This window comes from Drosophila santomea, chromosome X (genome assembly GCF_016746245.2).
Source record: "Drosophila santomea strain STO CAGO 1482 chromosome X, Prin_Dsan_1.1, whole genome shotgun sequence".
Lineage (NCBI taxonomy): Eukaryota > Metazoa > Arthropoda > Insecta > Diptera > Drosophilidae > Drosophila > Drosophila santomea.
Window position 1 is genome coordinate 6,130,170 of NC_053021.2, and position 13,978 is coordinate 6,144,147.

The 13,978-nt window shown below is 43.0% G+C and overlaps 1 protein-coding gene across 46 annotated transcripts in view; it reads left to right on the forward strand.

Annotated features, from left to right (window-relative positions):
• The window catches only part of LOC120455535 (basement membrane-specific heparan sulfate proteoglycan core protein), a 78,505-nt gene extending 64,722 nt beyond the window's left edge, over positions 1-13,783 (forward strand). For 24 of the 46 annotated variants that reach the window (XM_039641827.1, XM_044006546.1, XM_039641828.2 and 21 more), the window contains 15 exons: positions 61-323; positions 722-899; positions 968-1,362; positions 1,484-1,943; positions 2,023-2,260; positions 2,399-2,573; positions 4,770-4,856; positions 5,545-5,895; positions 7,397-7,602; positions 7,713-7,985; positions 8,054-8,979; positions 9,049-9,749; positions 9,809-10,225; positions 11,158-11,305; positions 13,028-13,783. In XM_039641827.1, coding sequence (XP_039497761.1) covers positions 61-323; positions 722-899; positions 968-1,362; positions 1,484-1,943; positions 2,023-2,260; positions 2,399-2,573; positions 4,770-4,856; positions 5,545-5,895; positions 7,397-7,602; positions 7,713-7,985; positions 8,054-8,979; positions 9,049-9,749; positions 9,809-10,225; positions 11,158-11,305; positions 13,028-13,070 — 4,861 coding nt within the window. In that variant the 3' untranslated portion in view covers positions 13,071-13,783. Of the gene's footprint in view, positions 1-60; positions 324-721; positions 900-967; positions 1,363-1,483; positions 1,944-2,022; positions 2,261-2,398; positions 2,582-4,769; positions 4,857-5,544; positions 5,896-7,396; positions 7,603-7,712; positions 7,986-8,053; positions 8,980-9,048; positions 9,750-9,808; positions 10,226-11,157; positions 11,306-13,027 lie in introns of those variants that run through there. The other 22 variants (XM_039641874.2, XM_044006555.1, XM_044006557.1 and 19 more) reach the window with 3 other exon arrangements.
• Positions 13,784-13,978: the final 195 nt, after the last annotated feature.

Below are 13,978 nucleotides of genomic sequence, written 5' to 3' on the forward strand. Positions count from 1 at the left end.
ACAAAGTTCATAGAGTTTGATCGAAGAAATGATCTTAATGGAGGAACTCATATTTCGCAGCAACAAACCGATCATCGAGACCTTGGAGCAGAATATCATGATCATCCAGGGCGAGGACTATAGCATCACCTGCAAGGCCAGCGGATCGCCATATCCCACGATCAAGTGGGCCAAGGTGCACGACTATATGCCCGAAAATGTCCACATCAGTGGCAACGTGCTGAGCATCTATGGCGCGCGATTTGAGAATCGTGGTGTCTACTCCTGCGTGGCCGAAAACGCCCACGGATCCGATTTGTCCAGCACAAGTATCGACATTGAACGTAAGTTTTCAGGTGTCCATGACCCCTTATGAGTTGCGGTTAAAGAAGTAATTAGAGGTGAAATAGGGTCAGCAACAATTCTTTGACCGCATCTTCTCTCAACTCTTTCTAAACACAAAGATGTCCCACTAACGATGCCTTTGCTCTATTTCCTACTGTTGTCTCTCTTCCAACACAAACACTGATTACCTTGCCCCCCCCCCCCCCCCCTTTTTCTGAATTTTAATTTGTATGACCCCTTGCCCCCGCCCTCATCCAACCCTTGATGATCCTTGATCTAAATAAAACCCAAAACTTTGCCATGCAAGTGCACAAGAGTGGAGTTGGTAATAAGAAAGGTCCGCACAGTCTGATCCTAATACTAATTGGTGCCACCACTGTGGTTTACTTGCTTGCAGCCCGGGAGCGGCCGAGTTTAAAGATTGTATCGGACGCCCAGCAAACATTTTCGGTTGGCGCCCCGGCATCCCTCTACTGCAGGGTAGAGGGCATTCCCGAGCCGACCATCGAATGGGTTCGCGAGGACGGCCAACCGCTGTCGCCGCGTCACAAGATCCAGGCACCCGGCTACATGGTGTAAGTAGTGTGCAACGTCCTAAGCTTAAGCTGCAATCAGTTCATATACATTTATCAATTCTCTGCAGGATCGACGATATTCAGATCCAAGACAGCGGCAACTACGAGTGTCGCGCAAAGAACATAGTCGGCGAGGCGACCGGCGTGGCCACCATTACCGTCCAGGAGCCAACTCTTGTCCAGATAGTGCCCGACAACCACGACCTCAGGCTAACGGAAGGCGATGAACTCTCGCTGACCTGCGTGGGCAGCGGCGTCCCAAGCCCGGCAGTCGAATGGGTTGATGAATTGGGCGGAAAACGGGATCTGTACAGCCCCCCTAGCAATACAGCAATCTATAAGATATACCGAGTGACCAAAGCGGATGCAGGCATATACACCTGCCGTGGACAGAATGAAGCGGGTAACGATGAAGCTCACGTTCGCGTTACGATCCAAGAAAGGCGCGGCGATATCGGATCAGGTATGTTGAAGACAAATTAATTAGGTCTTCTTTACAAGCAATCTTAAATAAAAGTTGTTCCCATTGTTAAAATTCATATAAGAATACAGACTTTAACGCCCAACTTATGTGCACTTTACAGCCGATGATGATTCTGATCGGGATCCCAGAATCTACATTCCGTCACAACCCCAACACACTGGCAGCCATCAGCCGAGCAGCAACCAACGCCTGCCCACTGACTTTGGTGACAATGTCACCCTGACCTGCGACTTGTACCAAAACGTGAACACAATATGGGAGCGCGTCGACGGGTCACCACTGCCACACAATGCCTACACGGTGAAAAACAAGCTGGTGATTGTGCGCGTGGAACAGCAGAATTTGGGTCAGTACCGCTGCAATGGAATCGGTCGCGATGGCAACGTGGAGGCCTATGTGGTTAGGGAGCTGGTCCTTCTGCCCCTGCCCAGGATCAGGTTCTACCCGAATATACCGCTGACCGTGGAGTTGGGCCAGAACTTGGACGTGCACTGCCAGGTGGAGAACGTGCGTCCGCAGGACGTCCAGTGGAGCACCGACAACAATCGACCACTGCCCAGGTAGAAAAGTGTTTGCTGTGATACGCAATCAGGTATTGCTTGATACTAACCTCTTACATCCTATCTGACTCCACCTCAGTTCGGTTCGCATCGTGGGCAGCGTCCTGCGCTTCGTGTCCATGACACAGGCGGCCGCCGGCGAATACCGCTGCTCCGCCTCCAATCAGTATGGCAACCGATCGGAACTCGCAAGGGTGGTGGTAAAGAAGCCCGCCGTCTTCCAGCTGGTTCCGCAGTCCCAGGTGCAACAGCATCGCGAAGGTGAAAGCATTCAACTGCAGTGCAGTCTTACCACTCAGTACGGCGGCAATGTTCAGGTAAGTGTCCTTTTGAATACGTCCCAAGCAAACCCAATCATAACCCATCCGTTCACCTGAGGTAGTTACCTTTTGGCCACATTCTATATCCAGATGTATATCTTCAGTGATGGTTAACCGATTTCATGCTCGTTACAGTTCAACTGGTTCCGCTACGACGGAAGTGCCCTGCCGAACAACGCCCGTCCGGATAGCCAGGTGCTGGTGCTGACCAATTTGCGACCCGAGGATGCGGGCCGCTACATCTGCAACTCGTACGACGTGGACCGAAGGCAGCAACTGCCCGAAGTCTCCATCGACTTGCAAGTACTAAGTGAGTAATCGCTACGCGTTAGGTTTTGAGGACCCGGCGGAATCTTCGACTCCGGTTCAGAGTCGGTGGAGTCGGATCCGCCGGTCCGCAGTCAGAAGATGTCGTGTCCGACAAGCAACCTTACTTCCATTTTGCCCCCCTTGAAAAGAAAACGCATAAGTACCCCCACCAACACGAAATGCCCACTCCCAAGTGGGTTTACTCAAGAGAAAATCTATTTTGAACAAAAGCTTGTTAGGCCAGCCCGAAAAATCGAAACCAAATAATTAAGAAAGAAACTGCGAAAAGAGTAATAATGCTTAATAATGTATAAGAAAAGGAAGAATTTTCAAGGATTAGGCTTTGTTAAGCAGGTTTGATCGTTCGCTGATTTTACTAATTCCCCACTCAATTGAATGATATATATATATATATACACCCATATATGTATATGTAATACTCCTATATATAAACACATCAATGTACTCGTAAATGTTAGCCTAAAACTCAAAATCGACCATAAGCAAATGGCACGAAGTCGATGTCAGAGATAAACACCCTGTATATACACGCAAACGGAAATTGTCAGTCCCCCCCAACAACTAAAAACGAGCAATATCTCTATGTATGTATATATGTGTGTAGCACTATAGGCTATAGGCTATAGACGGTTCCAGGGTTCTACGAACACACTCTGTATATAACAAATGACCAGCAAACGATATAGATATAGATATCGATATCGAAATCATTGAACGAACTTTGGTGGTGGAGTGACAAACGAAGGGGACAACTACCTATCATGTAGTAATTTATAGTTCAAGTCCATTGCATGCAAACAAAGTCCGAATCCGATGAATTTCCGAATGTTATTCCATTATTTTTCTTAACCAATTGAAATTCTAGCAATCTAAGCTCTGAACAATCGAAATTATACACCACACGCACACTTATATATAAACATATATAAAAAACGAACATTCTTACAACTTGATAAATCTTAAGCTTACCTAAATGGCTGCCAAAAACATTTCTAATACGATACATTTAAGTAAAGCCCACTTAAAGTGAGAAATAAACATATTATTAACATTAAAAACTTGCACAGCGCAATGTGTAAAGCAAATTGTAACATATTCTTTTTATTTACATACCAAGCTCTTGCAGACTCCATTTGTCAGTTATAAAAATGATATTTGTATTATTTGATTTAATTTGTCCGAGTTTATTATTATTATTATTTTATTATTATGAATTTTCAAATGACTGTGAGTAGTAGATGGTATTACCACTTGTGGATCTGCACGGGTATTCAGAGCATCGGTTGACCGATTCTGGCCATTTTTCGTTGCGTTTTTATTAACATACGATATAAAACCGTTGTGGTGTCGGCTCCTCTCCTTTTCTTAATCGCTACTGACCCTTGGTGTTTGTCCATATCAGTCCCATTAGGAGTTAAGTTAGCTATATTATAATTTGATTTTATTATCGTGGTTATTGGTTGTCAACTGTTTGTTTGTGTTTGTGTTTTTGTGAATTAATATGTGTATCTATTATTTAAGCACTGCACACAATCCACTGCCATTTTTTTCAACACTCCATTCTGGAGTTTCTACAACTTCACTGAACTTGCACCGAAAGCACAAGAAAAAAAAAACAAAAATACGAAGAAATCCAGCACCATTTAAATAAATATAAATTGTAAATAATAAAATTAGCTTTGGTCCTGAATCTGAATCAGTCAAAATCAGTCTAACAGTCAGATGCAAAAGAATCAGTTGAAATAAAGAATCCGTTGAGTCGTAGGTTTTACAGTTCCACCTACTCTTTTTTTATGCAAATGGAACACATTGATTAATTTGATATTTTGATATTTATTTCTTCCTCTCTCACGCTCTTCTCTCTCTCTCTCCCACTTTCTTACATGTGCGCTTGTTGAAATATTTTTAATTACTCTTTGATTTGAATTGACTTAAACTGTTTAATTGGCAAATGCTATATATTATATGATATGATATGGTACACTGTGTGCGCTTTTGCTGTTCCCATGTCGAAAAACCGTAAAACAAACCATAAAACCGTAAAACAAAACGTATAACCGAAAAAAAAACACACAAAACACAAACAAATTTAATGGTATGGCATGCAACTGCAATCAATCCAATCCAATGATCGATCAATCGAACGACGTGACGCGACGCGACTACAACTGCCCAGGAGTTACTCCCCAGTATCCTTACAATCGGTACAAGGGCGGTGTCTCCCTGAAGGACACGCCCTGCATGGTTCTGTTTATTTGTGCAGGTGTGTTACAGCCACTGCCGCCTAACCAAATCTAATCGCAGCGATCCTCCATTATACGATTTTTATATATATTTTTGTATTTTGTATTTTATTGAGTTTCCCCTCTTGATTTTTGTTTGACCTTATTTTTCGTTTATTAATTATTTTGCATTTGTTTTGTATTATTATTCTAATGATCTTATATCTGTATTATGTACTGCCTAACCCTAGATCAAAATAAGTTTTATAAAAAAAAGAATCAAACATAATACCAAAAAAAGAAAAAACCTGTAAGAAGTTGCTTTAATGAAACTCCACACCGACCCCCCGTTCCCAGCCCACCACGCCCACTAATGCACATTGTCCCACGAGTTTCGGTTCGATTCGTAGAGCACCATGGCCACCGTTCCAGCATGTGTGGGTTTCCCCAGTTATTAGTAACATTACCTTGTCTAAACTACAGCATACATAAGTCCTTAGTTGCATAAGACCCTCGGGGTTCCGGGTTTTCAGTTCTATACAAAGGGGTTTAGGGATTAATACTAACCAGGGGCTTTGGTGCTGCGGAGGCTGTAAACTCTTGCTAATACTCTACTTTGTGCCCTTTCAAAACAAAACAAACAATCAAAACACAATCCATACAAAAATGTACCGAAAATTTCAAACCGCAAAATTACCGCAAATTTACAAAAAAAAAAAAACGCCACAGACTTCAAGAGCAGCAAACTCTTCGCCACGAAGCCCATCATTTCCGGAGCAGCCACGACTCGACCTCCATCTACCTCGTACATCTGCCAACCCAGTGACTTCAAGTGCGTTTCGCATCCGCACACTTGCGTCCGAGCCAACATGGTGTGCGACGGGATTTACGACTGCACGGATCACTCGGACGAGTTCAACTGCATCGCCGGCAAGGGAAGCAGCAAATCCGGATCCAGCTCGGGATCGGTGAACTTTAAGCGCTGGAAGAAGAGCCCAGGGCAAGGGCAAAGAAGCAGGAGCTGGAGCATTAGCCTGATGAAGGCCATTAAGGATCGGAAGCTGAGGAAGCGCAGCTCCGGTTGGTCCCAAAGTTTTCTCTTTATCCTCTCACCCGCAAAAGCTTTCTTTTACTTTCTACTTCTACCCTGGTATCGCTGTCTAATACTGAACTGTACCTATTTGTGTCCAAGACCTCCTAGTTCTCCCAGACCTCCTAGACCACCAGTTCCTCCTCTATCCCATCCCAAAGCACCCAATTTACTATCCCCATTCCCCACTATCTCTTCACTTCTCTTGTTGTCCAATTCTGTAATGCTCCTGGGTGCACATATCGTAAAAATCTTACAAATCGTAGAGTTGAAACGATTGCAATGGGCACTCCCACTCCCATGGAGGCACTGGAGGCGATTATCGACAGCGACCAGCCAACCAATCAACTGCACCAAATGAACTTAAACGAGAGGCAAAAGTGGAGAAAGGTCGCGCACACGCACCAAAAAGGGGTTAACATGTAACAAATAACGATCAGCAATAGCCAATCGATCGAAACTTTTACAGCGCTGAGCGGGTTGGCAAATTAACTGGCTTCTAACCTTGGATGTTTGTGAATTTGCATGCGGCAGGCTACAGAGTTACTAACTTTATAACCCCATCTAGACATAAGAGCAATACAATTTGTGTAAATAATACGAAACTTTATACACTACGCCTATACAACACACCTACACATATGAGCGCGCACATGATAAACGATAGCTAAGTACCTCGAAATTTTGTAAAGTGTACCTTTAACCGTATCTACCTTATATGTATATTTGTCACTCAAAAAATCGAAAACCGAAATCAATCATCTGTGATTTTAGTGGTAACCCCCGAGTCCAAATTAGATCTGTAGAATGCAAAGCTCAAGATGAGCAACGAAAACCAAAAGCCAGTAAACCCAAAAGACCCCATATGTAACACCCCATGTATTCGTATTTTGTGTGATTCGATCCGTAGCAGTATTGAGTAATAGTAGCTCCATAAAACGTAGTTCACCTCACCAGTCCACAAAGTCCCTCTCTGTCGCCTCTCTAAATGTATATCGTATATCTATGTATTGTCTAACTAGGAAACCAAATTCCAAACCGAAAACAACTAAAAAAAAAACAACGACGAGTGCGATAGGATTCGAAGGATAATTCTTTAGATGAATTGCAATCCGTGTTAAATACCTTTTTTTATATCAATGCAGAAGAACAGAAGAACGTATCGTTCGATGACTATCGCTCTCCTTCTGTTTGAACGACCTATTTAGATGTGTAATTTTGCTAACTGTTTTCTCTCTCTGTGTATTTTTTACTATCTTACTCCCATTTCCATCGCTCACTACCACACAAACACGGATAAACCAAACCACTCACACAATTACACACATAAACACACGAACACACATGCACCCATGCACTTGTGAATTGTCGCTGAATTGTGATCGTTCCGCCGACCATCCTTGTCTTCCACCCTGTCGTCGACTGTCGACCTGTCGCCTCCTTTCAATGTGCGTCTGTATCTGGTGTCCTGTTGACGGTTGGCGGTATCAGCGGCCACCCCGCCACCCAACAACCCCATCTACCTGCCGCCGCAATTGCCAGGAAAGAGCCGCGACTACAGCCTCAAACTGGATGAGCAGTCCTCGAACCTGCGAGCGGGTGAGTCCACCGAAGTCGAGTGCTACTCCACCGATGACACCTACACGGACGTGGTGTGGGAGCGATCTGACGGTACTCCACTCAGCAATAACATCCGGGTGAGTACGATTCTAATATATGTTATCTCTTAACCCAACCTGTCGCTATCCTTACTACTTATATCTGTACTTGATTCCATTCGGAAATTGTATCATCCTTTGAAATCCAGCAAGTGGGAAATCGTCTGGTAATCAGTAATGCGGCGCCAAGCGATGCCGGTAACTATGTGTGCAAGTGCAAGACGGATGAAGGAGATCTGTATACCACCAGCTACAAACTTGAGGTCGAGGATCAGCCACATGAACTCAAGAGTTCCAGGATTGTCTACGCCAAGGTGGGCAACAACGCCGTTTTGCCCTGCGGAGCCGATGAAAGTCGTCAACCCACCTACCGCTGGTCCCGCCCACATGGTCAACTTCAAGCGGGACGCAATCTATTGAACGTAAGTCCTTTAGAAGTAGTAAAGCAAAAGCACAGCCCTTGATCAACACCCTTTGTCCATTTTTTTAGGAGAAGCTGTCGCTGGACAGTGTGCAGGCAAACGACGCCGGTACGTATGTTTGCACCGCCGCATACGGCGATGGCGAGACGCTGGACTTCCTCAACATCCTGGTTGTGAGAGGGGCGATTCCCCAGTTCCGGCAAGAACCCCGCAGCTACATGAGCTTCCCCACGCTACCAAACTCTTCGTTTAAGTTCAACTTCGAGCTGACTTTCCGGCCGGAAACAAGCGACGGTCTCCTGCTGTTCAACGGACAAACCCGCGGAAGTGGCGACTACATCGCACTATCGCTCAAGGATCGCTATGCGGAGTTCCGGTTTGATTTTGGTGGCAAGCCGATGCTGGTGCGAGCTGAGGAACCACTGGCGCTGAATGAGTGGCACACGGTCCGCGTAAGTCGCTTCAAGAGGGATGGATACATCCAGGTGGACGAACAACATCCGGTGGCCTTCCCCACCCTGCAGCAGATACCGCAACTGGATCTGATCGAAGATCTGTATATTGGCGGAGTGCCCAACTGGGAGCTCCTGCCCGCCGATGCTGTTAGCCAGCAAGTTGGCTATGTGGGCTGCATCAGTCGCTTAACCCTGCAAGGACGCACCGTGGAACTGATCCGGGAGGCCAAGTTCAAAGAGGGCATCACCGACTGCCGACCATGTGAGCATGGTCCTTGCCAAAATAAGGGCGTCTGTTTGGAGAGCCAGACCGAGCAGGCCTACACCTGCATTTGCCAGCAGGGATGGACTGGTAAGGATTGTGCCATTGAGGGCACCCAGTGTACGCCCGGAGTCTGTGGCGCCGGACGCTGCGAGAATACAGAGAACGACATGGAATGCCTGTGCCCGCTGAACCGATCCGGAGATCGATGCCAGTATAATGAGATCTTGAACGAACACAGTCTCAACTTTAAGGGCAACAGCTTTGCGGCCTATGGGTGAGCTATCATCAACTCAAGAAGAAAGTAATATCTTAATTAAATGCTGACAATTTCTTCATTCCGCAGAACTCCCAAAGTCACCAAAGTCAACCTCACTCTCTCCGTTCGTCCGTCAAGTTTGGAGGACTCCGTGATTTTATATACGGCAGAATCCACTTTGCCCAGCGGCGATTACCTGGCACTGGTACTACGCGGTGGCCACGCGGAGCTCTTAATAAATACGGCGGCTCGTTTGGATCCTGTGGTTGTGCGATCTGCGGAGCCACTGCCTTTAAATCGCTGGACAAGAATCGAGATCAGACGTCGCCTGGGCGAAGGAATCCTACGAGTGGGCGACGGACCAGAGCGAAAGGCGAAGGCCCCAGGTTCCGATCGAATTTTGTCCCTTAAAACCCACCTCTATGTGGGCGGCTACGATCGCTCCACAGTCAAGGTTAACCGGGACGTGAACATCACTAAGGGCTTCGATGGCTGCATCTCCAGGCTTTACAATTTCCAAAAACCTGTTAATCTCCTAACGGACATCAAGGATGCGGCAAATATCCAGAGTTGTGGGGAGACAAATATGATAGAAGGCGACGAAGATACCGACAACGAGCCACCAGTTCCGCCTCCAGCTCCAGCTGTTCACGAGAATGAACTTCAACCATATGCGATGGCACCGTGTGCCAGCGATCCGTGTGAAAACGGAGGAATCTGCACTGAACAAGAGGACGTGGCCGTATGCGCCTGTCCTTTCGGATTCAGTGGCAAACACTGTCAGGAGCGTAAGTCAAATACAGTTGCCGAGCAAGGCCATCTAAACCTCATCTCACTATAATTGCAGACCTTCAACTGGGCTTCAATGCCTCGTTCCGAGGCGATGGGTACGTTGAGCTGAATCGAAGCCACTTCCAACCCGCTTTGGAGCAGTCCTACACTTCCATTGGCATCGTCTTCACCACCAACAAGCCGAACGGTCTGCTGTTCTGGTGGGGCCAAAAGGCTGGAGAGGAGTATGACGGACAGGACTTCATAGCCGCCGCGGTGGTTGATGGCTATGTGGAGTACTCGATGAGGCTCGATGGCGAGGAGGCGGTGATCCGGAACAGCGATATCCGCGTGGACAACGGGGAACGACACATTGTGATCGCTAAACGGGACGAAAACACCGCCATGCTAGAGGTCGATCGCATGCTGCATTCGGGTGAAACTCGACCCACCAGCACAAGGGCGATGAAGCTGCCGGGCAATGTTTTTGTCGGTAAGTAATTTTGATATAAAATGCGAAAACTTGTAAAAAAAATTTTTTTTCGAAAAGCTAGTTAGCTATGTTTATTGGCAGTACAAAACGGTCTCCATTTTAGCTATGCCACCCTTTTTGGCCAAGTTATGGCGAAAACCCCGTTTGAAAATATCACGTTTTTGGCAACTTTTTTTTTTTTTTTTTTTTTTTATAAAAAATAATAACTATTTTTTCGATAGAAATAAAAGTAGTTGTCCAATAGTGGAATGTCATACCTCGTTGAGTTCGTAATTAAATTTCCAATCAAACTGTGTTTTCAAAAAATTCTACTGTTTTCACATTTTTTGCAATTTTTAATGATGTTACCCCTTACAAAAAATGCGAAAAATTGTCCAAAAATTATTTTTACAAAGTCGGTCAAAAAATGATTTAGTTGGTTAGTATTGGTAATTAGGAGTACAAAAATGTAGTTCTTTTAACTTTCTGACCATTTTTAGCCAAGTTATATCGAAAATACCAATCGTAAATATTGAATTTTTACTAAAAATGGATTTTCTGTTGTTTTGCGAATATTAATATCAGTATTTTCATCACAGCATTCGAAATATTGGTCCAAATATGGAATGTCATACCTCGTTGAGTTCGTAATAAAATTTCCAATCAAACTATGTTTTCCAAATTTTTTTTTATTTTTTTGCAAATTTCAATATCAAAAATGCGAAAGTTTGTAAAAAAATTTTTTTTCGAAAATTATAAAAATAGTGATATGGGTAGTTAGCTATGTTTATTGGCAGTACAAAACGGTCTCAATTTTAGATCTTCCACCTTTTTTGGCCAAGTTATGGCGAAAACCCCGATTGAAAATATAACGTTTTTGGCAAAAAAATATCCTTGCATTTAAGGCATACCGTTACTATGGTGTTAAACATTTCCATTCATTCGTTTTTCAGGTGGCGCTCCTGACATCGAGGTGTTTACGGGTTCCCGATACAAGCACAATTTGAACGGCTGCATAGTGGTCGTCGAGGGCGAAACTGTGGGCCAAATTAATCTTAGTTCTGCTGCTGTTAACGGAGTGAATGCCAACGTCTGTCCCGCGTAAGTAAGCCTTAATCTAAGTTAAGTCCCCGAAGAAAGAAATCCTAGGTTTCGCCACTTATTTATCCAATGCCTGCGATAAGTCTATGGAGTCCCTCTAGCCTTGTGCACCACGAGATCGGCATTGATGTAGTTATGGACAGCCACGTGACCGGCAAGGATCTCAGTTTCTTCGACGAGCTGGATCAACCACCACCGGTGCATATCCTATATCCGCGTCCCAAAATCATCGACTCTCCCACCAACAAGGCCTCTCGACTGGTACTACCGCTATCACTTGCCCTATCGATACTGCTCTTGAGTTGTCGACTATCGGTGATATCCTTGTGTCTTTTGCCCGCTCCCAGCTAAGCTAGCCAGGGTTGCAACGGAAATGACATCGAATCATGAGGCGAAATCCGTAATCGCCATCAGTTGAATGTGGCAACTGTACCCCTAACTTAAACACAAAAGGACTATTGCTCCATTTTTGTTAACCTAAAAGAAGGGCGGCTATCACAATTCTCAAGTCCATGAGGCAATATAATATTTGAGCTGTTTTAGCTAGATTATTTGGAGCCCAATACCTATTATTTGAAAAAATTAAAGTGTACTTCAACTTATAATGTTTCAACTTTCAATGAAAACTTTGCAGAAATGTATCTGCTTATAGAGTGTTTAATTACAAGCAGTACAATATTTAATACCATTTGAATATCTCTTACTTTTCGTAAGTTGTTCCTTTTTGAAATATAGAACAAATGTCATAGCTGCATATCCTAATCCATTTACCATATAGTAAAATACATTCGAAAGTGTTACCATTGGAATTATCGTGCCATATCATTGCAGAATATCATGTTATATTATACAAAGTATATTAGAACGACAGCCGGATAAAGGAAATATATAATCGACTACTTTAAGCTATCATAAAGGATATTAAATACATAAGCTTTTTTTTTTCCTAGTCAAATAGTTAGCACCGAATCATACATATGCGGAGTTCACACATATGGTATTGTTACAGATCCTATCTCGTATTAGCCAATTCTAGCTGGATGGTACTTATTTCGTAGCCAAGCTCAGGTCACACAACTCTAAAGCTACATATATATAATTGATCACATCCGATAACCAGTTATCTATAGTTAGAAAACTCTTGCATAGATAGGTAGTTCAACGTAAACACATCCTATAGGAAAAACCCTTAAAACGGATATCTGTGCAATGTATCCTTAGATAATACGGTAGCTCTAGCTCGATGTACCCGAAACGTATTCTGCTTTGTGACCATATCTATTATTCTTGTTACCAATAAGATTAGGGGATAGTTTGTTTCAGTTTGTCACGGGGAGAATCCCAATATACAACATGACAGTTATATAATTACATTTATTTTAAGCCGATCTCAAAAATTGACTTCGTTAATATTTGATGTAGCTGTGTATTATCCAAGTTTTATAGCTAGGTGTTCTTATAAAAATGAATAGTTCTGGGATGCGCAGTTGTTCAATTGTTATTATATAAATGTCATGTAAGAAGTTATGTGTATTTAAATTTCTATTGACATTGAGTGTACGAAGAAAACCAAGGTTCTTCTTTGCATTGAGGCAAAGTCTGAAAATTGAGTTTGGCGAAGCTTATATTAAATATATTTATTTATTTCGATCTTTGAATGAAGAGTTTTTATTTTCCTTATTTATTTATATTTTCTTTCGTTTCTTCATTTTATTTGATTAGTGACGACGATCCACTGGGAGGAACCGAACCGCCAGTTGTCTGAGGACACAACCAACAACCGAAACTAGCTTTTTAATTAAACATTAAACAATGAAACAAAACGAACAACAATTTTTATATATACAACATATGAATAAGCCCAAGAAAATCCACAAAAAATTGAATATTATATCACTTACACATAATACATAAAAACCAAAAAAAAAAAAACAAAAAAAACAAAAAGAAAAGAGAAACGATCACTTCAACTACAATTGCTTCTTCGATCCTTAAGTCTAGATTAAAGATTGTAGCAAGGAAAAAAGCGAATATCACAAACATTTATTTAACAAAAACGCCATGCAAGAAGTGAAACGAAACAGATACAATAATGCAATTAATGCAAATAATACAGAAAATACAGATACAGATAAAGCCTAGAACCCTAAGAACTTACTAACTCGAGCAACAAGAACGCATACTAGCCAACTGCAACCACAAAAAACCACAATAGTGAAGGCATTTTAATTATAATTTTAGTCTCTAGCTTATACCTATATGACTACGACTCTTTTTTTGCGAGCCCAGTGTAAAAAGTTGGAGATCGAAAATTGGCCCTACACACACACACAAGACCATGTTATTGATTATAAACCAATTGATAATATACATATAATGATAAATGAATTACTAAGAATGCAACTATTGTGAACGAGCGAGAACCGTTGAGTGGATAAATGCAATTGCAGAAGATATATTAAAGTGAAATCAACAACAGTTTGGATGGTGTTTAATTGCGGGGAGGAGTTCTTCATTCAAGTACAGTTCATAGATCATCATTCATACACTCATACATACACTCATACAAAGATCATCTTTATCACAACTGAGGAGTTCGCAGGAGAAAGGTATTTATGCTCACAACATAACTTGTTTAAAGTGCATTACTATATACCACCAAGAAAGTATTCT